At 34.7% G+C, this 22,256-nt stretch overlaps 3 protein-coding genes and 2 long non-coding RNA genes across 7 annotated transcripts; 1 reads left to right on the forward strand and 4 right to left on the reverse strand.

Moving 5' to 3' along the window:
* Nucleotides 1–343: 343 nt before the first annotated feature.
* LOC110798609 (non-specific lipid transfer protein GPI-anchored 11-like) lies at nucleotides 344–3,639 on the reverse strand. Of its 2 annotated transcripts, none has more exons than XM_022003799.2 (4): nucleotides 3,478–3,639; nucleotides 2,334–2,751; nucleotides 793–861; nucleotides 344–707 (listed from the first exon to the last, which is right to left on the reverse strand). In XM_022003799.2, exons 1-4 carry the CDS (start codon nucleotides 3,502–3,504, stop codon nucleotides 538–540), a joined length of 684 nt encoding a protein of 227 aa, XP_021859491.2. In that variant the 5' UTR covers nucleotides 3,505–3,639; the 3' UTR covers nucleotides 344–537. The 2 variants fall into 2 exon arrangements, with proteins under 2 accessions (XP_021859491.2, XP_021859493.2); XM_022003801.2 differs by lacking the exon at nucleotides 3,478–3,639 and adding an exon at nucleotides 3,047–3,082.
* A 60-nt stretch (nucleotides 3,640–3,699) lies between these two features.
* LOC130460820 (uncharacterized) lies at nucleotides 3,700–6,576 on the reverse strand. Of its 2 annotated transcripts, none has more exons than XR_008920929.1 (3): nucleotides 6,384–6,576; nucleotides 6,114–6,176; nucleotides 3,700–5,686 (listed from the first exon to the last, which is right to left on the reverse strand). It is a non-coding gene; the product is annotated as an uncharacterized lncRNA (long non-coding RNA). The 2 variants fall into 2 exon arrangements; XR_008920928.1 differs by having other exon boundaries at nucleotides 3,700–5,717.
* Nucleotides 6,577–8,858: 2,282 nt separating this feature from the next.
* On the reverse strand, nucleotides 8,859–9,980 carry LOC110798620 (uncharacterized). The gene is made up of 2 exons (XR_002536128.2): nucleotides 9,444–9,980; nucleotides 8,859–9,312 (listed from the first exon to the last, which is right to left on the reverse strand). It is a non-coding gene; the product is annotated as an uncharacterized lncRNA (long non-coding RNA).
* A 207-nt stretch (nucleotides 9,981–10,187) lies between these two features.
* On the forward strand, nucleotides 10,188–13,036 carry LOC110798599 ((+)-neomenthol dehydrogenase). Its single transcript, XM_056828775.1, has 4 exons — nucleotides 10,188–10,575; nucleotides 11,658–11,759; nucleotides 12,236–12,412; nucleotides 12,513–13,036. The coding sequence occupies exons 1-4, from the start codon at nucleotides 10,366–10,368 to the stop codon at nucleotides 12,888–12,890; spliced, it is 867 nt and encodes a 288-aa protein (XP_056684753.1). The 5' UTR covers nucleotides 10,188–10,365; the 3' UTR covers nucleotides 12,891–13,036.
* Nucleotides 13,002–19,805, reverse strand: LOC110798618 (uncharacterized). Its single transcript, XM_022003810.2, has 12 exons — nucleotides 19,527–19,805; nucleotides 19,231–19,381; nucleotides 18,994–19,071; nucleotides 17,818–17,933; nucleotides 17,235–17,288; nucleotides 16,252–16,339; nucleotides 16,054–16,146; nucleotides 14,881–14,921; nucleotides 14,303–14,356; nucleotides 14,057–14,220; nucleotides 13,749–13,818; nucleotides 13,002–13,408 (listed from the first exon to the last, which is right to left on the reverse strand). Exons 1-12 carry the CDS (start codon nucleotides 19,623–19,625, stop codon nucleotides 13,283–13,285), a joined length of 1,134 nt encoding a protein of 377 aa, XP_021859502.1. The 5' UTR covers nucleotides 19,626–19,805; the 3' UTR covers nucleotides 13,002–13,282.
* Between the last annotated feature and the right edge of the window lie 2,451 nt (nucleotides 19,806–22,256).

Below are 22,256 nucleotides of genomic sequence, written 5' to 3' on the forward strand. Positions count from 1 at the left end.
TAGTTATTATAGAAATAATAAATAATTTTAGTAATAACGGTGCGTTGCATGGGTCGTAATGTAGTGAACTAGTACTCCATAATATATAACCTACGGAGTAATCTAAGGTAAGCATAGAGTGATTAAAGTGTCATGTTGGCCGTGTCATCCGGGCAGAAGCATTGCATGTCTAGACACGGTCGTGTAGGCTGGGTTGGTTGAATAGAAAATCAAGTGTGCACAAATCTTTGTGCTGCCTAAATCTGTTCTAAAAAGTAGATAGTTATGAATAAAACAAATTACAACCTCCCTTGATCACTAGCTAGCTAGCTAGGAGGAAGTAGCAAGGCCAATAATGAGCATATATTTTAAAATGGGTTTTTTTGTTTATTAATCTGAAAAGTTGAACTAGAAACTAAAATTAAGTAAACTAGAATCTTTTAGCAGTACAACAAATAAAAATGTGAATGGGCAAATAAATTCCTGAGTATAATGAAACATTTAAGCAAGACGATCATGGACAGATATGATGTAGAGGTATTAGGGTGAGTCTAATCTTCAAAGTTTCAAGAATGTGAATGCCATTGCTAAGCCAGCCACAACAGAAACAGCATTGAAATGTACATTCGATGATGCTCCATTCTTCCCTGTTGTAGCTGTAGCGTCTCCTGGAGACATCGCTGCTGCTGCTGCTGCTGCTGCTGCTGCTGCTCCAGGCGACATCCCACCTGCACAACAATATATGTTTTATTTAAGGGAGTTGTACTTGTATTATACATGCATCTAAATTGAGAGAAGGCCGACTTTAATTACCTGGCATTGCTGACGAAGGTCCAGCTCCAGCACTTGATGTTGGTCCTCCTGCTACTGGATACCCAGCCGCTGTAACACATATTCTATTAACTTTACTTTATATCTTACTAGTTACCGTACTACTTAGGCTGTTAGGAAATAAACACAACTTAGTAAACCAACGAGTATACGAATTGGAGGTTGGGGTCAACGACCGTTTATATACGAGTCAAAACTACAAGCAAGGAGCACAGTGGATTGCGTAAGGGTGCGTGGAGCATTAAAGTGTCGATGCATGAAGAAGGGGTTATTGTGTTATTTTGCAGAACTTAATAATAAAATAATATTTGAGAGGAAGAAATCTACTTGTGTATTTTATTATTGCTTTTGCTATTTGTTCAATATTGTATTTGTGGATTTGTTCCTAATTGTTCGTGGCACGTGTTTGGTTATAACATAGGACTCTGTTCTTTGGACTTAATTGCACTTCTGTTCAACCAAATAAAGCTCAGAATAACAGGGCCTTAGTACAACTCAATGATGTTTCAGAGAAAGCTAGCTTCAACAGAAGAAAATTAAAATTAAAATTAAATGGTAAGTAGGTTAATGAATTCATATCATCATATTCAACTCAGAATTTTAACCAGAAATTGACATTTCACACGACACATTCAAAAAAAATCATAGGAAGTTACATTAGTTTTACCCAAGTAAGTTTAAGAACCCGGCTTTGTTTGACCCGAAACTGGTTGACCGACTCATCTCGCATAGTCGCATGTGGTGTTAAGAAATACAGTAAAATGAATGTAGTAGTGTCAAGACTCAAGATATTGTAGTTGCAGGTGACATGGTGTTGTACTAGTACGTGGCTTAACTCCCACCATTCCTCAACAACAACAACATAAGTGATGAAATAAATGCCAAATTAACAGATAACCATATGATATATAACAGATTATGAGCTGGGGCTGGGGCTGGGGCACACAATTCAATGCTCCGTTTAGTTGGGTGTTGATTAGTTTTAATTTAGCCATTGAAACTTAAGTTACCCTAATACATTAGGGTAGGCGGACAATTTTATTCATGTAAATCATGGTCCGCCAATGAATATGACCATTGTGGAATAACTTGAGCTTAGTGTCTAGGAAAACCAACATAACTTTATAATGAACCATATTATCGGAAGTTGATTTTGGCACACCAAAATAGCCCAACAAATTAATTGTGTTATGATAATAGATGGGCCAAAATCTTTTTTTTTTTTTTTTTTGGTGTTGCGGGGATCAACACGGGTTTTCCCTACCAAGTTCAGCCCCAATCACCACTGAACCAACAAGCAATTGGTTGCCTAATTAAACATTTTCATGCCTTAGCTCCAAAGATGATCCGAGTTGAATCAAAACGCTTTCTTAGACATTGAGATAAACAACACTAACTATATCAGTCAACATTACCAATTCCAGATAACATAAAATCACATCTTATAAGCCCTTGTAAGTTCTTAAAAAGCAAAGAAATAGATAGTGAGTACTGAGTACTGAGTAGTAAATTAGAAAGAGTACCTGAGCACAAGCTAACATCAGGAGTCTGGAGTTTACAAATAGAAGGCAAATGAAGAGTTCTGTTTAAATCCAAATCCAGTGAAAAATCTTTACTTTTGCTCAACATTTCACACAAACAAATCGGATTTGCCTTCAACACTCCAGCTACCTCAGGGCAACAGGCTTTGTCAGGCTTTGCTAATTTGCTCCCATTCTCAACATATGTCAAACAATCTGCCATTGTGTATACCAGAGTCATGCAGTCGGTTCCCGACGAATCCGGCGCCGGTGCCATCGCCGGAGATTGACCCTTTACATTCAAGCTTCCAACTGAAATTAGGCCTAAAATCACTACTACCCACATCGTACTTTCCGAGGATATCGCCATTTTCTCTCTCTCTTTCTTCCCCTGCTTTTTGGCCTGTTTTCTGTGGTTGCTCTGTTTTTTGGTGAAAGTGAGAGTGTTAAATGATGGTCAGTGTTTGATAAAATGATAAAATGATGGTACTCCGTACTATACTACTCCGTATATATATACTCCGTACTGAGTATGTAATACAGGTATATTTTTTAAGTATATATTTTTCGACTTATGTCGTAATGTCGTATACTCATATCGGATCAATTTCATGCCAGACTAGAAGGTCTAGAACAACTTGCTGAATGTGAAAAATTAATAAATGTGAAAGGCTAACTTCTAACTATCTTATTGTTTTGGAATTCAATGTGCTAACCTCACAATTTGCCTCTTCCATGAAAGATCAAAGATGCCGTGACAATATTTAACTTTTCCTTTTTCTCACTTTTCCAACCTTTTCTTCTCACTTTTTTTCTTCTTCTTTTTTACATTTTTTCTTCTTCTTTTTTACATTTTCTAGTGTGCAATCATTAATGAAATTAATGGTAATACTCCGTACTAATAAAGGCTACACAACTACACAGGTTATCGTTATAGCCTTTTCGATTTAAAAGAAAAGTTGTGTTTATTTGAACCCAAAAATTCTATTTCAGCAAAATTTTATAATTATTAGTGTAATTCTAGTCAATTCTACAAAACTAAAATGATCTAGTTTAAATTTTCTGATATAAATAAGTAATAAAAATAAGGTGAAAGAGAACGCAACATAATTAATCGATGCAAAAACGAAATTGAAATCTGGCTTACCCAAAATTTAAGAGAACAATGTAGCATCCAACCACCAAGGAAACTTGAATGTAAAAGCTCACATGCAATTGGACCCACTAAATTTGTTGTTGTTGTTGTTGTCCACAGGCCATACCAAGGTAAGGTAGGGAATGGGATTGCCAAGGTATGCCGTATGGAAAAGCTAGCTGCTATTTTGGTTTCTTCTTCCTTTAAAGTATTTGTAGCTTTCAAACTTGCACATTTAGACCACATTTTTTAAGGTAAACAATATTCAATAATTAGTCAATTTTAATTAATTAATAACATGTCAATAGGTTTTTTTTAACCCAAATTAAAATAGAAAACCAATTTTCTTGTACGTTTTAGGAAAATTTTCTTCAAAATTCTTGGTGTTAAAGAGATTTTTAAGGCATTGAAATATGGTACATATACATTGATCAATAAAATACTCGATGATTATGAAGGTAGAAACTTACTTCATATTTGAATTTATAGTGGAGTGGGGAGTTTTTTAAAAAGTTATTTCAAATAAAGAAGTTCTCACAAATAAGACCTATTATACCGAAAATAAATTCAAATACTACAAAGTAAAGTATTCCGTATAATAAAAAATCGGTTAAATTCAAATAATGTATGGTCGGATAAGTTTAGATAATTACTCCCTTCGTTTCGGAATACTTGTACCGCTTTTCTTATAAAGTTGTTCCGGAATACTTGCACCGTTTCTATAAATGACAAATTTTTCTAATTTTATATTGTTTCTCTCACTTACGTTAAGTTCCACTTGCATTCCTAACCTCTAAAAAAATAAAAATAAAATTCACCCCACCCACCACCACCCTCAAAAAGTTGACACATTTCCCACTAACTATATAAAAAAAAGTACTCAATATCAACTACTACCTAATTAAATAATAAGTCAATTAAATTTGTTTAAACTATGTGACGGTCAAATCGGTACGAGTATTTCGGGACGGAGGGAGTAAAATAAATTGAACCAAACATGCTTTAAAAGTAGGTAGAGATCACTTTCATCTTGCTAAAAAAAACAGCAAATATATGCGGGATTTGGGCCTACAAAATGTAGGTAGAGTTTCTCACAAGTAATGAGTATATGGGCTTTATTTTCTTTTGTTTAACATTGAGTTGTAGCTCGTGGTAGATAGCTGGTATTGGATTCATTCATTAATGAGAGATCTCCTAAACTTGGAAATGTTGGAATGAATTAAACCAACGACTGTGAAAATATCTTAAAATAATGGTCGGATGTACATGTTATTTGAACTTATCTAATCTATACTAATATTTTAAAACACAATGATTTTCTTGCCACGTGTCATCTTCTTACTTTTATATATTTTTTTAATTGTTTTATTTACCCTTGTAGTTCTAATTTTATTTTCTAAAAAAAAAAAAAACTAAAACTACGTAATTTCTGAATTAGGTTTTTTTGGGTTAGGAAAAATAACTTAGGAGTGTGGAATATAACCCTAAGGTTATATTTGTGTAACTTAGGAGCTTGCTGGCTCGTTGGGCCTTGCACACATGCGCGCTTGGCTCCATGGGCCGGCAGCTCCGTTGCGGCTCGTATTCGCGACTAACGCCTTACGACTATTATTTATCGTATCGTACACGACGAATCACTGTCGTACGATACGATTATTCGTTTCGCTCAGCTTACGAATATTCGCGATACGATATACGATTCCGATCCAACGTCACATCGTATATTATGTTTTTCCGAACTAATTCCCGAAAGCTATTAAATGAATTTCCGATTCATTTAATCCGGTGATCTGTTACATGTCATTGGTGTGACCTTATAGGTTCAGTCAAGAGTAAGCTGTGAGCCGAATATAGATTAGAACTCAATGATCGGAAGCATGGCTCCAGCTAGCTGTTCCGATCACTTGATCTCACTGAATTAATTGTTCGTAATTAATCTGAAACTTGGTATTAGACTTAATGCACCTTGGGTGAAGTACACATGTCCTTCATAAGTTGCATCACTAACGGAAATTCCTTGATGGTACAATTCTTCGCTCCTCTTGGTTGGTCCTCTTTTCCCTTTAATGTCAACGGAGTTGCAGAGAATTGATGACACCATTACTTTGCTTCACCAAAGCTGTCGAAAACACGTATTTGTACGGTTCTTGTATGTGAAACATCAGAAGTTTATTGATCAGAATCCCTAAGGTCTCCGACTTGGCTAGTACTCCCTCCGAATCTAAATGTTTTTCCCATTTAGAATCTTGACACTATTCATAATGAAAGATAACCTTGAGACTTTATAAAAGTACAATAATGTCATAAAAGACCATCCAATTCCAACCATATGATAAACCAACCAGCAATCCTCCTTTTATTTAATCAAATTTATTTTTAAAGAAAACAACGTATTTTGAAATAAAGATTTATAACTCATCAAAACCAAACAAACTATTTCAAACACCACTTGAACAAATCCATCATCATATTAAAATCAAGAAAAATATTTAACCTTTCAAAAATTCTCAAAAAAATTTCACAAATCAAGAAACAATTCAAAATCAATAATTCACAATTTTCAATTTCAAAACAATTAATAATTTGAAGTTAATAATCAAACCATACATAGATTTCATTCATATAATAATCTAGCCACATACACGTACCTTGATTAAATAAAACCTCACACAAAGATTAGATTGATCCTGCTACAGATCACTCACGAGTTCCTAACAATTAATAAATAAAACCCTAATTAATTCATGGTTAAACAATTAAATTAATAAAAATAAATCTAATGGACTTAAATTTAATTCATGAGTTATGCATGCATAATAACAGTATTATAAATCAAAATTTCGAACTCATGGTTTAAAAAAATATACTTTTAAAAATTACAGCATTAATTTAGAAGAGTTTAAATAGTAAAAACTGACCGTAAAATAGAAGACTTTGAAAACAATTGGGGTGTGGAATACACGACACCAAGAGGTAGATGTCGGCGGCAAGGAGTGTACGACGGAGGTGTCGTGGTGGTGATATAAGGGTTTTAGGTAAGAAGGTTTAGAGCCAAAGAGGGAGAAGAAGTTTAAGAGCGGGCTTGGGAAAGCTCTCAACTTTTGGTGTGAGGAATGATGAATGAAGTAGGGGGTATTTATAGGTATAGGATTAAGTTTAGGGTTAGAATGGAACCCTAAGGGGTATGGCCGTGGTTGGTGTTCAAGCTGTGATAGGATTCTGAATCTAGCCATGATTTTGGTGATATTCGGTTTAGAGTAAAATCGTTTAAAATAGAAATACAAAAGATAAAATCACGAAATTTTAAACATAGGCTTGAATAATTAATTAAGATTTATCCTGAAATTTTCAGAATTTATCTCAAAGAATTCGGATTTTTAGGGAATTTTGAATCGGTAAAACTCTTTAAATCCAATTTTAAATAGAATTATCTTATTTTTCCAAAAAAAATTCCGAAATATATTCTCATAAATATCATATAATATAAAACTGATTTTATAAAATACTAAACATAATTTTCGGATTTATAAAATAATTTTAAGTTGATTAAAACTCTTTTTCTCCAAAATTGATTCCTAATAGAATTAGGAATTAATAAAATATGAAAAATATAATTTAATTCAGTTTTGAAAATAATATTCACATTTGAATATTTTCCCTCCAAAATATTTGAATATTTTTCCCTCCAAAATAATTTAATATCAAATATATATTAAAAAAATGCATAAAATGATTAATAAAATGCCTAAAAATATGGGGTATTACATTCAGTGCTTAACTAATTTGTTCGATTGCTTAACTAATTAGTTTCATCGTTTAACTAATTGGTCTAAATGCTTAACTAGTTGATCAATTGTTTTACTAATTGGTTTCATTGCTTAATTAATTGAATTTCAGGCTTAACAACTAGTATATTTATAATTGTAAATTCATTAGTTTCATTGCTAAACAAATGAGTTCCACTGCTTAACTAATTGGATTCATTGCTTAACTAATTGGATTCGTTTCTTAACTAATTGGTTTCATTGCTTAACTAATTAGTTGCATTGCTTAACTAATTCATTAGTTAAAAATCATTTCGTTTTAATTAAGGTTAATAATTAAATTTATGTAATTTGACGTTGTTAATGATTGCTTATCTTGTATCGTTGCATCCTGTTCTTCTGAACTGCAATAAATTCAACGCAATAGGGGAAAATCTTTTGTTATTGAGTCGTACCTCGACAAATACTACGAACTATATATATATATATATATATATGTATATATATATATATAACTTTGTTTTAAAACCATCATGAATGTGATAAATATAGTGCAATGTGATTAAAGTTAAGAATAAGATTTAATCATGTTTTGATAGGTAGATGGGTCCTAATGATCTGCCTATGATATACATAGTCCATTATGAGATTGAATGTGTTTCATACTTTCATAATTTTCATAATTCTATTGATAATACTGTATTGGAGTGGACAACTCAAGTTATAGAAAATATTATGCATAAAAGTACATACTCGCGTTAATTATAAGATGATTCAATATTAATTAAGATAACGTCCCTAACCCTGGTTTCATTGCTTAACTAACTGGTTAATTTCATTTCTTAACTAATTGGTTTCATTGCTTAACTTATCGAATTTCAGGCATAACTAATCATTTGCTTAACTAATTGGTTTTATTGCTTAACTAATTAAATTTCAGGCTTTACTAATTAGTTCTAGTGCTTAACTAATTGAATTTCAGGCGTAACTAATTGATTCCATTGTTTTAACTAACTTGTCCCATTGCTTAACTAATTAGTTCCATCGTTTAACTAATTGGTTTATTGCTTAACTAATTGGTTTCAGGCTTAACAAATAATCTAATTGAATTTCAGGTTTAACAAATAATCTATTTATATACGTAAAGGTATTGGTTCCATTGCTTAACTAATTAGTTTCAGTGCTTAACTAATTAGTTTCAGTGCTTAACTAATTAGTTACATTACTTAACTAATTAGTTCCATTTCTTAACTAATTGGTTACATTGTTTACCTAAAACTCAAAATTACATAACTAAAATTTCTGAAATAAAAACTAAAACGTAGAAATTCTTAACTAAAACTCTTGAAATCATAACTAAAATACATAAAATATTAACTAAAACTCTCGGAATCATAATAAAACTCTTGAAATCATAACTAAAACTTCTAAAATCTTAACTAATACTCATTAAATCTCAACTAAAACTCAGAAATTTAATCGTAACTAAAAAGAATTTATTCTTAACTAAAATAAAATTATTTCGAACTAAACAAAGTTTTTTCATAACTAAAACGGAACTATTCTTAACTATAATGAGAATATTCTTAACTCGACACAACGAAAGAATAACTAAAAAATTAATTAGAATGAAAAAACAACGTAACTAAATCATTTTATTTCATAACTAAATATACCAAAAGTATAACTAAAATAGAATAATTCTTAACTATAACTAATTTAAACATTACTAAAATAAATAACACAAAACAAAATTAGTTTACATTTACAATACAAATCCAAAATCATATTAGAGGCTTGTAAAGCATGAACTGGAGCAGTAAGCACCAGTTACTCTACTCGACATCTCGCCACAACACCAACAACAACTCACAACCATCCGCCACCACCGAAGGTTCAACAAAACCAACACCAACGCGCGGTAGCACCAAATTCTCCTTCCTCCCTCTCATCGACGGTGAATCGAATGAAATACTCGGCGTCGGGAACCAGCCACAACCACCACTCTTAGCGCATCCGTCGTTGCATCCACATCTGCGAGATTGGGATTAGTTTCCGGTAGTTTGACGACCGCCGAGATCACCTAATCGCATGAAAAACCAATCAAATCCTTATCACATAAAATGAAAAACAAAAACTAATTGAATGAATTATAATCGAAACAAAAATAAAACTGAAACAAAGGAGAACGGAGGAGAGAGAGGGACGAATTACCATCCTTCGTCGTCATCGCCGCCGTCACCATCCTTCGTCGCCGTCGTCCCATGCTTCAACCTCGTCGGCACAAATGATATCCTGAGGAGAGAGAGTAGAGAGATCTTGGGGGAGAGAGAGAGAGCACACAGGAGGAGAGAGAAAGTGAATTAGGGTTTCAAGTTTGGTGAAAATTAGGATTTTATAGGACCCGAAAATTGAATCCATACCCGCTAGATTGACCCGCGAAAATTGGAAGTCCAGCTCATCTAAAAGTTGGTTTAACGGTTAGACCGTCTTTCCTAAAAGTTTGTACTCTAGATATACAGAGTAATGCATTAGTGAGAATGTGAGATTGTTTAATTTGGTACTAAAATAAGTCCAAATATAAATGACGTTATAGTACGCCTATAGGAGAATAGTTGATTAATTAACACACACGCACACAAAAATTTATTTAGAGATCGTTAAGGTTCCTGACACGTGCGAAACGCTCTAAATAAGAAAATCGACCAAAGTTCCATATCCTATACGCTCCCTCTGTACAAGTCTACAAAGTTCAACGCAAAATGGGTCCTAACAAAGATTATGAAAGGTAAAATGATCTGTTTAATTTAGCTTCTCAATTTGTAAGTTATTAGTTTAACAACCGTATTTGTTTTTGGTAGGGTTGCAGTAGTTACCGGAGCTAACAAGGGCATCGGATTCGAGATCGCCAGGCAGCCAGTGGCGGAGCCACGGTGCCCTCAGTGGGGTCCTTGACCCCACTTGATTTTTATTTTTATTTTTTTATAGTTAAAATTTCAATTTTTTTTTAAAAAATAAATAATTTTAGTGAAAGTTTCATCAATTTTTAAATAGTGACCCACTATCTCAAAATTCTGGATCCGCTACTGCAGGCAGCTGGCGGTCGCCCAGGTGACGGTGGTTTTGACGGCCAGAGATGACGGTGGTTTTGACGGTGGTTTTGACGGTGGTTTTGACGGTGGTTTTGGCGGTCGCCCAGGTGACGGTGGTTTTGACGGCCACCTCAAAAATTCATAGCTTAGACCTCTCAAATGTGGTGTTCCATCAAGTGGATGTCACAGATATTGATAGCATCACTTCATTGGTTCATTTCATTGAGGCTGAGTTTGGGAGATTAGATATCTTGGTATGTTTTTTCTTTTTCTCTTTAATCACTAACCAAACCTACTTGTCTTCCCGATGTTGTTACAACTTACTCCCTCCGTCTCTTTTTGTTCTTTACGTTTTTCTTTTTGGATATTTCAAAATTTTCTTTACATTTCTTTTTATATTATCACACAAAAGACTTAGTATTCTATCAAAATTTATGTCCAATTATTATTTTAACCAATTAAATTCTTTTGGTCATTTAATCTCTCACACTTTTTTATTGGTACATTAAATTTTTCTCATTTCCAAATATCAGAATTTTGATAAAAGTGAAAACATTATAAATAAACGCAATTTATCTTGTTTAAAATAAAAAATCGAGGAATCTCGATGCAAATTAATTAAAGGTTAAAACGCGTGAAAAATACCAAACGTAAAGAACAAAAAGAGACAGAGGGAGTGCAATATATGGTTTGCATAGATTCGAACATGCAACATCAATTTAAATATTAGAGTTTTATCCAATTGAACTATGACGCTATATATAGTTGACCATATAATATAAAGCTCAACATAAACTTAGTACTATACTAGTTTAAAACTCGTGCACAAATGCTATTAATTTCATTTACTATTTGATCCTCTATAATGCATATTATATCTTTTTAGGATATGTTTGAACCGTTACAAAAATATTCTTTCCATATTAGATATTTTTTTGGCAAATAAAGGATGTTATTATTTACCAAGTATAAAGTTACAACCTAACACCAAACTCTCCACAGTTTGCAACCACCACCGACACAGAGGGAAGAATTATATACTGAGAAAAAAAAAACTAAGAATACACTAAGAAATATTCCGTAATAACGTGTCATTTTTTATGTGTCTTTTAGTATATACTTTGTAGTTATTGATTGATGTTAATTAAAGGTCGCAACTCCAAGAGTAGCTTAGTTGCTAATTGCCCCGTGATCTAGGGTCTAGGGATGATCCAACCGGAGATCAAGCCGGGAAAATTAAGTTGTCTTAGGATGGTAGCATGTGTTTTTAATTAGGCGAGCTACTGGGAATGCTAATCCGAGCCTAGCCCATTTGAGGTAACCCCGGGGTATGAAGTCTGCTATGAGTAAATCACTGTATGTGAATAATGCAGGTGCTTCTGGGATGGAGGTTGACGATGAAGGATTAAGAGCCTTAAATATTGATGCAGCCACCTGGGTATAGACCTGGTTATCGGGCGGGGCGGGTCAGGGTCGGTGCGGGTCAAAAGAGGGTCGGGTATTGAAAGGATCAGTTTTAGCGGGTCGATAATGGGCGAAAGCGGGTCGCGGGTCATTAGCGGGTCATTAGTGGGCGGGTCAATAAACGAGCAATGAAAAATGAAAAACAAAAGAGCCATGTGCAAGTACAAGTAAATACGAAGCTATACACGTAATTTTTTGTATCATTACTATTTTAATTTTCAAAATAATTGTAGTATAAGTTTGACCCTATAATGACCCTGTCCAATAGAGGCCCTGTCCAATAAGAGCCCTGCCCAATAAAAGCCCTATTAACTTGACCCTAACCCTATATCCATTGGACTACCCTGTCCAATAACCAGGTCTAGCCTGGGTATGGTTAATACTTGATTACATTAAATCTCAGTTATTTGTGTTTGAAGAAAACAAAAACTCAGTGGTGGTATTTGTTAGAAATCTGGAAAAGCAGCAAACTTGGTTAAAGGGGTGATGAGAAGCACATATGAAAAAGCAGAAAACACAAATTACTACGACACGAAAAGAGTAGCTGAAGCTTTGCTTCCATTGTTAAAGCTCTCAAGTATCGGTGCAAGGATTGTGAATGTCTCCTCTCTTAGAGGAGAATTGTGGGTATGATTTTTAACTCACTTCTAATCTCATCATGGTCAACAACTCCAGAAAAAAAGAAAAAAAAAAGACTGATGGAAATATGACTTGGGATGTTATGCAGAGAATTCCAAATGATGAGATTAGAAGTGAGTTTAGTGATATAGAGAAGCTAACAGAAGGCAGGATTGATGAGTTACTGCAAAAGTTTAAGAAAGATGTGAAACAAGAAGCATTGGTAGAGAATGGATGGCCCTTGATGCTGCCTGCATATGGTATTTCCAAGACAGCACTTAACGCGTACACCAGACTTCTGGCTAGGAAATACCCTCAAATGTACATAAACTGTGTTCATCCTGGATACGTTAATACAGATTTACCCTGGCATACAGGACCTATGACTCCAGAAGACGGAGCCAAAGCACCACTCAGATTGGCCCTCTTATCTCAACCCGGACCTACAGGCTGCTACTTCGACCAGATGGAAGTAGCTAACTTCTGACTCCATCTAACCACAATCGGATTCATATTCTCATGTTCTTACTTGTTTCTGTCAGTTGCATTGTCATTAATTCAGTTGGCGACATCTCTGTTCTTCAGGTACTCTCTTAAATTCTACTAAGTAATAACTTTATACCCGCCTTACAATATCAATATTGATTGTACACTGGATCAATAATCTTAGCAAGGGTATAATGGTAAAATCAGTCACAAACCATTACTTGATTATTTTGCCAACTACGATTTTTTTTCTGGACATCCTAAAATAGAAGAGTGACTTTTATTTCCACATCAAATAAGTAGTTTCCTAGATCTAAAGTTGTAAACCCTGAAAATTCTGGATATTGTGCATCTGGGAGTAGAATTTAAAGTTGGTGCTCACGAAATATGTGATCAAGTAAAGAGATCCTGAATATCGAGGATATCGGCAAGGACACCAGCTGCTGTTGTATCATTGCCAGCTCCGGCACCTTGGATGATCAACGGTTGCTCGCTATAACACCTGCTGTATACTTCCACCTGCATTTACATAACACTTGAATGGTTAGGGATTGATTTAGGGTACACAATCACCTTACCAACTCAATGCTCGACAAAATCATAAGCTTATACGCGTCAATCACAAGTACAACACGCATTAACAGAAGCTTAGAGACGAAGCACCGTATCCTGAGGCACAACCATCAGAAAGAATTCTTTTCAATTACGCTAGTTTAGATCATAAATAATTTTTCTTTGAAATTATCAAGTTCTGCACTTGGGTATAGAAAAAAGTACCCAAATGTAACCCCGGCAAAGTAAATGAATTATAGATAAGCACAATAATGAGTATTGCACACAAAATTTACCAGATACTTACCACATTATCGCTTCCTCTTAGTCTTCCTAAGGCAGAATTTTTGGGAACCTCCTGAATTCCAACCTCGCACCTGCAAACAATGAGACCCACGACATCCAAACACCTTTCAGAACTTTACAACATTAATCATTTTATCCCCTAGCTACAATAGCATTAACACATACGAAGTATGTGATATGTACAGTACCAACTTCTCCTAAATAGTGAATGACTGTTTAATCAAATGTAGACTATGATTTAAGGACAGTTTTGCCTTTTTTCACTTATTTTGGGCCAACGGAATACATTCAGGATGAAAAGATTCCTACCTAGAACCCTCGATCACACAAACATAGCGAAGCACGTTTCCGTTGGTAGCTGCTTTTTCGACTCTATCCGCAAGATTATTATCAAGTTGTGGAACACCAGTAGCAAGAAATTCTTCCACATTCATGACATTAGGTCCCATTTCAGCAGGATATAAACTTTCCACCTATTAAAGCATACAAGAATTAGGCTCTATCATGCTTTGGGTAAAAGCATAAATAAAGGTTTAAAAACTGATTATTGCCAACCTTAATGCTGTCCAACTCAATTCGTTGTCCGAGAAGCCGAGCAATGATTAAAGCCTATTTCCAACCCATTTAAACAATATCAGAATCACAAAGCCTCTAGCTATACGAGTCAACAGCTTATTAATAGAGAAAAAAAAGAAGTGGCCAAGTCAACATTTTAGATGATAAATCTAAGTATCCTTAAAGACACGGGATAATATTAATCTGAAATAACAGACTGACTTGAATTGCCATAAAAAAGTTACAGACTGGCTTCATGCCTAAAACCTTTTTTGGTCAGTTCTGAAATACTTTTGGAGCATACAGTATGGATTTTCAAGATACCAAATTGATCAAAGACTATAGCTTTATGATTAGGCAACGAAGTTAGCAGTACAGAATAGATTACCAATATAACTTATGATTATGCAACCAAGTTACAGGATAGGTTAGCAACTTCTTGGACGTCGTAAAATGTAAAGTTCAATCAATGCTTTTATGATGACTGAAAGACCACAAAACCTTGTAAGAAGTAGATGCAAAAAACAAAAACAAAAACAAAAAAAAATCAACTAATTATGCTTAGTCATAGCACAAACCTTTCTTGCGACATCCATACCACCCAAGTCATCACGAGGATCTGTAATCACAAGAATTGAATCAATCACAATTTACAAGTGCTTTTGTGAAAACATGTGTCTCAGAAAAGTGAGTTATTCATCTCTGGTCAATCCTATCATGAGATGTGCAATCGTGTATCAAGCCAATCTAGACAAAAGTATATAACTGAGTGTTCATTGTAAGAGCATGCACTTTGACTCCATAAGGAGGTGTTCTCTTCAACTTATAGGACCTTATTTAAATAAGTTTCAGGTCTTATAAGTTTAGATAAGTTCCTATAAGGTCCTATAAGATCTTATACGTTCCAAAGGTAAGTTTCAATAAGATCCTTTAAGTTTCAATAAGGTCTTATAAGTTCTATAAGATCCTATAAGTTTAATACGGTCCTATAAGGTCCTATAAGTTTACATAATTTCAAGTCCTATAAGTAACATCACGGTAAAGATAGTAAAACATATCCAACTTTATTTCAAACTATCAATAATAATCATGACCAGTTCTAAGCAAAGAGACCGATTTCATCATTTCTCTTCCAATACCCGAAACTTAAGCGGACTTTTGGGATGGGAGGAGGATGGAGGCTGGAGGCTGTTTTCCAGTTGTGACCGACCAAGGGATCCAACATAAAAAAAATATATATATAAAAGGAGCTGAAAATACCCTTGATTGAATTCCATAATGCTTTAAATAGATGTAGAAATGGCCCCAGGTAAAATTGTAGCATCACATTTACGATAAGCATCAGACATAGAGATTATACCAAATGTTTTATAATAAAGAAAAGCACCAGACATAGAGATTATACCAAATGTTTCCACCTTTCATAGTTCTATGCACTAGCCTTATCAGTTTTAGCAGGCATAATTCCCCGAAGATGCCACGCAAATAGTCTGGGACTCTGGTCACAGATAACTCATACAGGTTCCACACATATAATTATGTCTCATTTGTAGTCTTCTCATCTTAAACAAAAAGGAGACAGGTCTAGAGTTCCCTAATAAACAATCATGTGTCAAATTACAAGTGATCGTATGATTTGACCCCGGTAAGAAATTGCACAAAATCAACAATTTAGAAGAATCATTTTTTCAAAAATTTAGCATACTACAGGAAAACCATGATGTTGGTCAGCAGAAAGCTAATGTACACACCTGGTTCAGTATAACCAAGAGCCTTAGCAGTTTTCACAACTTCACTAAGAGGCTTCCCATCTTCTACTTCGCTCATGACATACCCCAATGTGCCTATTAGAAAGAGAAAGGATGTGATTCATAAAGATCTGGTACTATCAGGTCTACAGCAAATTTAACCAAGATGAGAGAAAACTGCAGACTGGCACAACAAAATACCACTCAAGCTGCCAACAATACGATGGATAGTGTCCCCAGATGAAAGTAACCGATTAATGGACACTATTACTGGAAGACCAGCACCAACCTACCACAAATACAAGACCCCATAAAAAAGAATACAATTTCCACCAATATATATTAATAGGGTCTGAAGTACAATATAACATACAAATCATTGTTGTATGAATTTTAGATGATCTAGGTTGATTCAGAGATTTCATGTCATAATATACCATGAAGAATAATACCGCGTACCAAGGAATAGTTTTATCAGAAAACCAATGCAAAGAAGTCAAGAAGATGAGGCAACAGAAATGATGTAAAGAAATGCAATAGCATGCAAGATAGTGGAATAGACCTAATGCCTACAGACTGCAGGAAGCCCGGAATGTTGGACTTGAGGGTTAAAAGTGTAACTATGCGTATGATGACAGCAGGATTTAGAGAGATAATATAATCTATGTACAGTCTTGCCTCAGACAAGTTCAAGTTAGCTGATAAATTGGTTTCCGATTAAGGGGGAGCTAAAGCACGGGGAAAATAAAAGTCTAACTCTCACCGTCCTGGTAAAAATGTCCACTAAGAATGTTCACAAACTTTAAGAAAATTCACTTTTACTTATCGATTTTATGTATTATGCTATAAGTTTCCTACTTTATGTATTATGCTACATGTGGCCATGTGCCCTACTTTCAATTGAATCATGTGTCGAATCAAGCACTTTTTGGGAATCAAGTAAGGGTATTATGAAAAATTGAATAAAAAAAAAGGTTGTACTTTTTAAAGTACTTTTAGTAAGTGAGCATTATACTGGATTACTGGGACCTGCTAAGGAGAAGATAAAACCAGTTTTTAGGGGAGCAGAGGGAATAGATGTGCATGCTTTTACAAGAAAACCCTATAGAGATGATTGGCTAAACAAATTCATTCTACACATTGTGTACATAAGATCAATCAAAGGTTATGAAGATAAGACGTACAGTTGATTCATGTCGAAGACGGTGTGGGTGTAAGACCAACTTATCATAATTCTCCTGCATTTCAAAGAAGCTTCTGATTAGATTGCACTTGATCAGCCACATTGTAGACGACTAAAAGTATGAAGTCAAAACATACACCAACAGGCAATATCTACTCTGCGTTAGGACTTGGGGAAATGGGGTGCACAAAATGCAGTATTACAGATACCACAAAGGTTAAGAGAAGTTGGACCAATGGCAAGATTTTCAGGACATATAGGGTACTGTTCCATCTTCCAGGGGACAATATAAATGGAGGATGATACTGCAAATAATCCAGGTGCAAAGGGAGAAAAAGAAAAGGCTTGACTTCATTCTGTCTGATTAAAGAAATAGTCGGAAAAGTTCATATGTCCAAGGAGGTGAGAAGAAATGAATAGATCAGACAGCGATAATAGACCAATACGATACATCAGTAATGTAAATATAGGTAAAATGAAGGGGTGAAGTAAGAATAGGAGTGCCTAGAAGTGCCATTTATTTAACTATCCTTAACCCCAAAATTAGAGAAGGCACACACACAAAAATTAAAACAAATCTTTACCATTGAGGATGTAAGGGGCTTCTTATTTGCAAGTACAATGCAGCCATTCATTTCAACAACCTTCTGCAATATCCCTATGGTGTCTGAACTAGCAGAGCAGTCTACAACAGCCAATCCTGTCAAGCCAAGTTTGACATGCCACACAGCTGAGTATTTGAAATAGACGCAAAACGTGTTTCAAGCTTTAAGCAAGGTTTTATCATGAAAAAGTTGAACACATAATTTCGTCCGCTAAGTGTGAGAGACTACAACACTCCTAATCATGGCTTATACTTTATACAAAAGTTACAAATCCAGGTTTCCAGAAACCCATGACATGAATTCGCAAAATGGGCAAACCTCCTTTCATAGATTTGAGGGGAATATTACTTTTTTTCTTTTCATTTTACAACAGCGCAGTGGGGATAGGGAAACAATGCAATTAAGTGATGTCAAATTGAAGTCGGGAAACCTAATACAAAAGGAACCAAAGCCTTGTTCTGGGAAAAGAGCATGTGAAGCACGATATCCAGAGAAACCAGAAAGAATGCAACTAGTAGGCAGAAAATATCCATCAGAAATCAACTCTTACACCTATGCAAGTGGTTGTTAAACACGAGGCTAGTTGAATTTCACTTTGCCGAAGTCATTTCTTTATGTAGCTATCTCCAGCGGCGAACTAAAACCTTACTTTTGCATCTTTAGGGGTGACCAAGTAAGAAAATTACCTACTTTTTAACTAGTTTTTTCAAAAAAAATCAGAACTTGGAGGGTGTTGAGGCTCCCGTCCCTCTGTGTTCCACCCATGGCTATCTCAAAGCTCATACAAGAAAGGAAAGTGACTTTCTCTTCCAATTTTACCAATAATATGTTCTATAAATAAGAATAATAAAAATGTAGAGCTTCTAATTCAAAGTATAGCTAAACCCTTGTTACTATGCTCCCTCTATGTCAAATTAGCAATTACTTTAGCCTCTCTTTCACAAAAGAATTTTGCTAACCATAGCTCTTAGAGCAATGGATAAGTATTGTCCAATGTCCATGGCCCATACCAATAACATTTAGCAATTTCCTTTTTGATAAACAATAGTACTTGTCACTAAAAATTTACAATTACATCGTTATTGATTACTGATTTACTCTAGAATACCATCAAACCCCTTAAGCTCAGATTTCGATCAAGGAGTAGGAACAAACCTGTGGATCGAACCAAATGGCTTGCAATTTCAGAAATATTAGTGATCGTCTCAGAATTGGAGAACACTTGGTAAGCACCTACATTTAAGCAAATCAAACAGCTAGCTAAGTTTCAGATTCATTTCTCTACAATTAGTAGACAAAAATGAATAAATCTCGTATTAGTTGTCTACATCTTTATCCTTCCTAATACACCAAAAAGAATTGGTAAATAATGACATCAATTAATTAACTCACCATAAGATGTGAGAGAAGAAAGGGAAGAACCGTTTGATTTGAGGCGACAAATTTCATTAATTGAATTATCATCAAGCTCAGTGGTGAATATATCCGGCACAGAAAGCAAAGATTTGCTGTCTGCAACTCCCACCACTCTCAATCTAACGCCCTGCAAAATCAAATTGGAAAGTTCTTAAAAATGATGAAATTGAAGAAAGGGGTTATAATTTGATTCAATAAAAAATGTAATAATCCCAAAAACAAAAAGAGAATGAGAATGAAGAAAAAAAAGATGGAAATAAAAAGGAACTTGCATGAAGATTGGCATGGATGAGTCTGCAGGAGACAATGTGTTGAAGAAGCTGTCGCCCGACACCTCCGCAACCCATGAGAATCAAAGGAATGCTCTTCATCTCTCTTGTTTTCTCAGAATCAAAAATGGTGAAATTTGGAATTGGGAATTCTTGGAGGTTTTGGGTTTAAGACTTTAAGTTAGTGGGGACTATGTGTTCGTTTTGATTGAGACCGGTACAGATAACAGATTAACAGATGTTAGTTTTTTCTCTTTTTGGCCGGAGTTGTGTCGCTTTAGGAATATACTGGCCTTGTTTGACCATACCATACGCGATCTTTCGTTGGTTATGATTGTTTCACTCAAAGTGCTAGAGCTATCAAAACGGGTACTCGAGTTGGGTCCGGATCTGATCATTTTGGGTCTTGGGTTATGATCAGGTTGGGTCGTATTGGGTTATTTATCACACGGGTGCAGGTCGGGTTCGGTCATATTGATTATTTGTCGGGTTATTTTTTTATTTCGGTATAGGTCGGGTTTGGTCGGGTTTTTTTCTAGTCAGGTACAATTTCGGGTTCAGGTCTTAACGAGTCAGGTTTGAGTCAGACTTGTAGCAGTCAAGTTCGGATCTGATAATTATTGGGTCGGTTAAAATTCAGGTGGGGTTCACTATAAGTCTGATAACTATCAGGTCTAGCCAAGTTTTAACCTGATAATTAACTTTTATAAATTTGGTTAAATTTGGTTTAACGCTTTTCACTTGTTCTAGATTAGGTAATTATAAAAGATAATATTAACTTGATTTAAGTTATTATTTAGTTAGGTCAATGACAAATCGGGTTGTCAACAGGTCGCGTAAAATCAGGTAACTCGTTGTCACAAGTTGGGTCAATAACATGCTTCATCGGGTTATAATCGATTTCAGGTTGCCATCGGCTCGGGTGTTGAATCGGGTTCGGGTCATTTTCCGGTCGGGTGCCAGGTTCGGGTCCGGGTCATGCATTAACGGGTCGAAATCGGTCGTCGGTTTTAATGGGTTGGATAGGGTTACGGGTTTCATATTTAAACAACATTTTGGGTCTCGGATCCGGCTCCTTAAAAGTACAGGTCGGTTCAGGTCGGTTTCTCGGGTCGGGTCTGCTTTTGACAGCTCTAACTCAAACTAGCTTTAACTATATAACTAGTGTGTTGCCCGGACGTTGCTCCGGGTTTCACTTTTACTGGGGTTTAGTTTTTGTAAATATGTGTTTATATAGGTGGTGATGTTATCGGATTTCCACGCAAGATTAGTGGCCAGTTAACAAATTTCCTTCCCGTATCCGAATATCAAAACAAAGTCGAGTCCTCTTCTTCATGATTAGTTGATTATTATACCTCTATTAACGTTTCCCTCTTTCGTACTCATAATTACACTCCATAACACTAAATTTTTTATTTTTTAATCTTAAGATGAAAAGAGAAGAATTATACATTTATAAGTTAAGTAATTAATTCCCTTTTGTTTTTCTTTTATTTCATTGTTATTCATTTATATTTTATATTTATAATGGTAAAATATAACATCAATGTGGCTAGTTAAGATGGTAAGAAGTGTAACTTTTAATTCAAGAGGTCTAGTGTTTGATTGTCAATGACATGTCATAATACTTATTAGTGGTGATGTGGCGTAATAAGAAGAGATTTACGTGGAATATATATGTTCTTATAAACGCCTTTTAATAGATTAGTATAGATGGTTGTTTAGTTGTTTTTTAAATTTCTATGTTTATTGTGGTCAAAATATGGTTTATACATCTAAGTGTATAATGTTTACTGTGCACCCTGTTTTTAAATAGACATAAAGTTCAATTACAAAGAACATATTGTTCATACCCAAAGAACATGTACCAAATTAACATATAGTTCAAATTCAAATAACATGTAGTCCAATATTTCATTTGTACATATACATTGAAATTATTCTCCATGTTCATTAGATTCTCAATGGATGTTTATCAGGGTGCACAATGAGCATTGTGCACCCGGATATACTATCCAAATTGCGTATGTCGGCTTGTGTTATTAGTGGAAATGTATGTTTTTACCCCAATAGAGATGTAATTTAAAGGTTGAAAGAATATATAAATCAAATGATGAATTAGTTTTGAGTGTGTTAAAGATGGAGATGGAGTGGAATGTGTTGAATGAATATATGAATTAAATGTGAATTGATAAAGTGGAAGAGACGTGGGATTTGTAAATATACGAAGTAGCAAACAACATCAAATGAAGAAGATAAAGTGGAAGAGACGTTGGATTTGCAAATATACGAAGTAGCAAACAACAAAAATAAACAAACAAACATATTGATGGAGAGAAGGAGGGGATGACACACATCACCTAATTATATATGGCTTTCCATTTTAAATAGTAGGTAGATAGACTAGGTATAGACTAATTTAGTTATCGATATAATATAATATTAATTATATTTATATTTTTTCTGTTCTTTTTAATTGATTCACTCGATTAATTTTGTATATATATAAATTAAGAAGAGGAAAGAGAGTGCAAAAAGAGAAAGGTAGCCCATGTCAACGATGAGGTTGGCTAGGCCGCTGGTCAACAGCGACAAATTTATCCATACCCAGGGGTAAAATGATATTTTCACTCAATGCGTTGAAAAGTCAAACAAAATACAAAGTATCGGCAACAATGATAGTATTTCAATACAATAATGACAGTATTTATGCAAATGATGACAATTCTTATA

Source organism: Spinacia oleracea, chromosome 5, assembly GCF_020520425.1.
Source record: "Spinacia oleracea cultivar Varoflay chromosome 5, BTI_SOV_V1, whole genome shotgun sequence".
Lineage (NCBI taxonomy): Eukaryota > Viridiplantae > Streptophyta > Magnoliopsida > Caryophyllales > Amaranthaceae > Spinacia > Spinacia oleracea.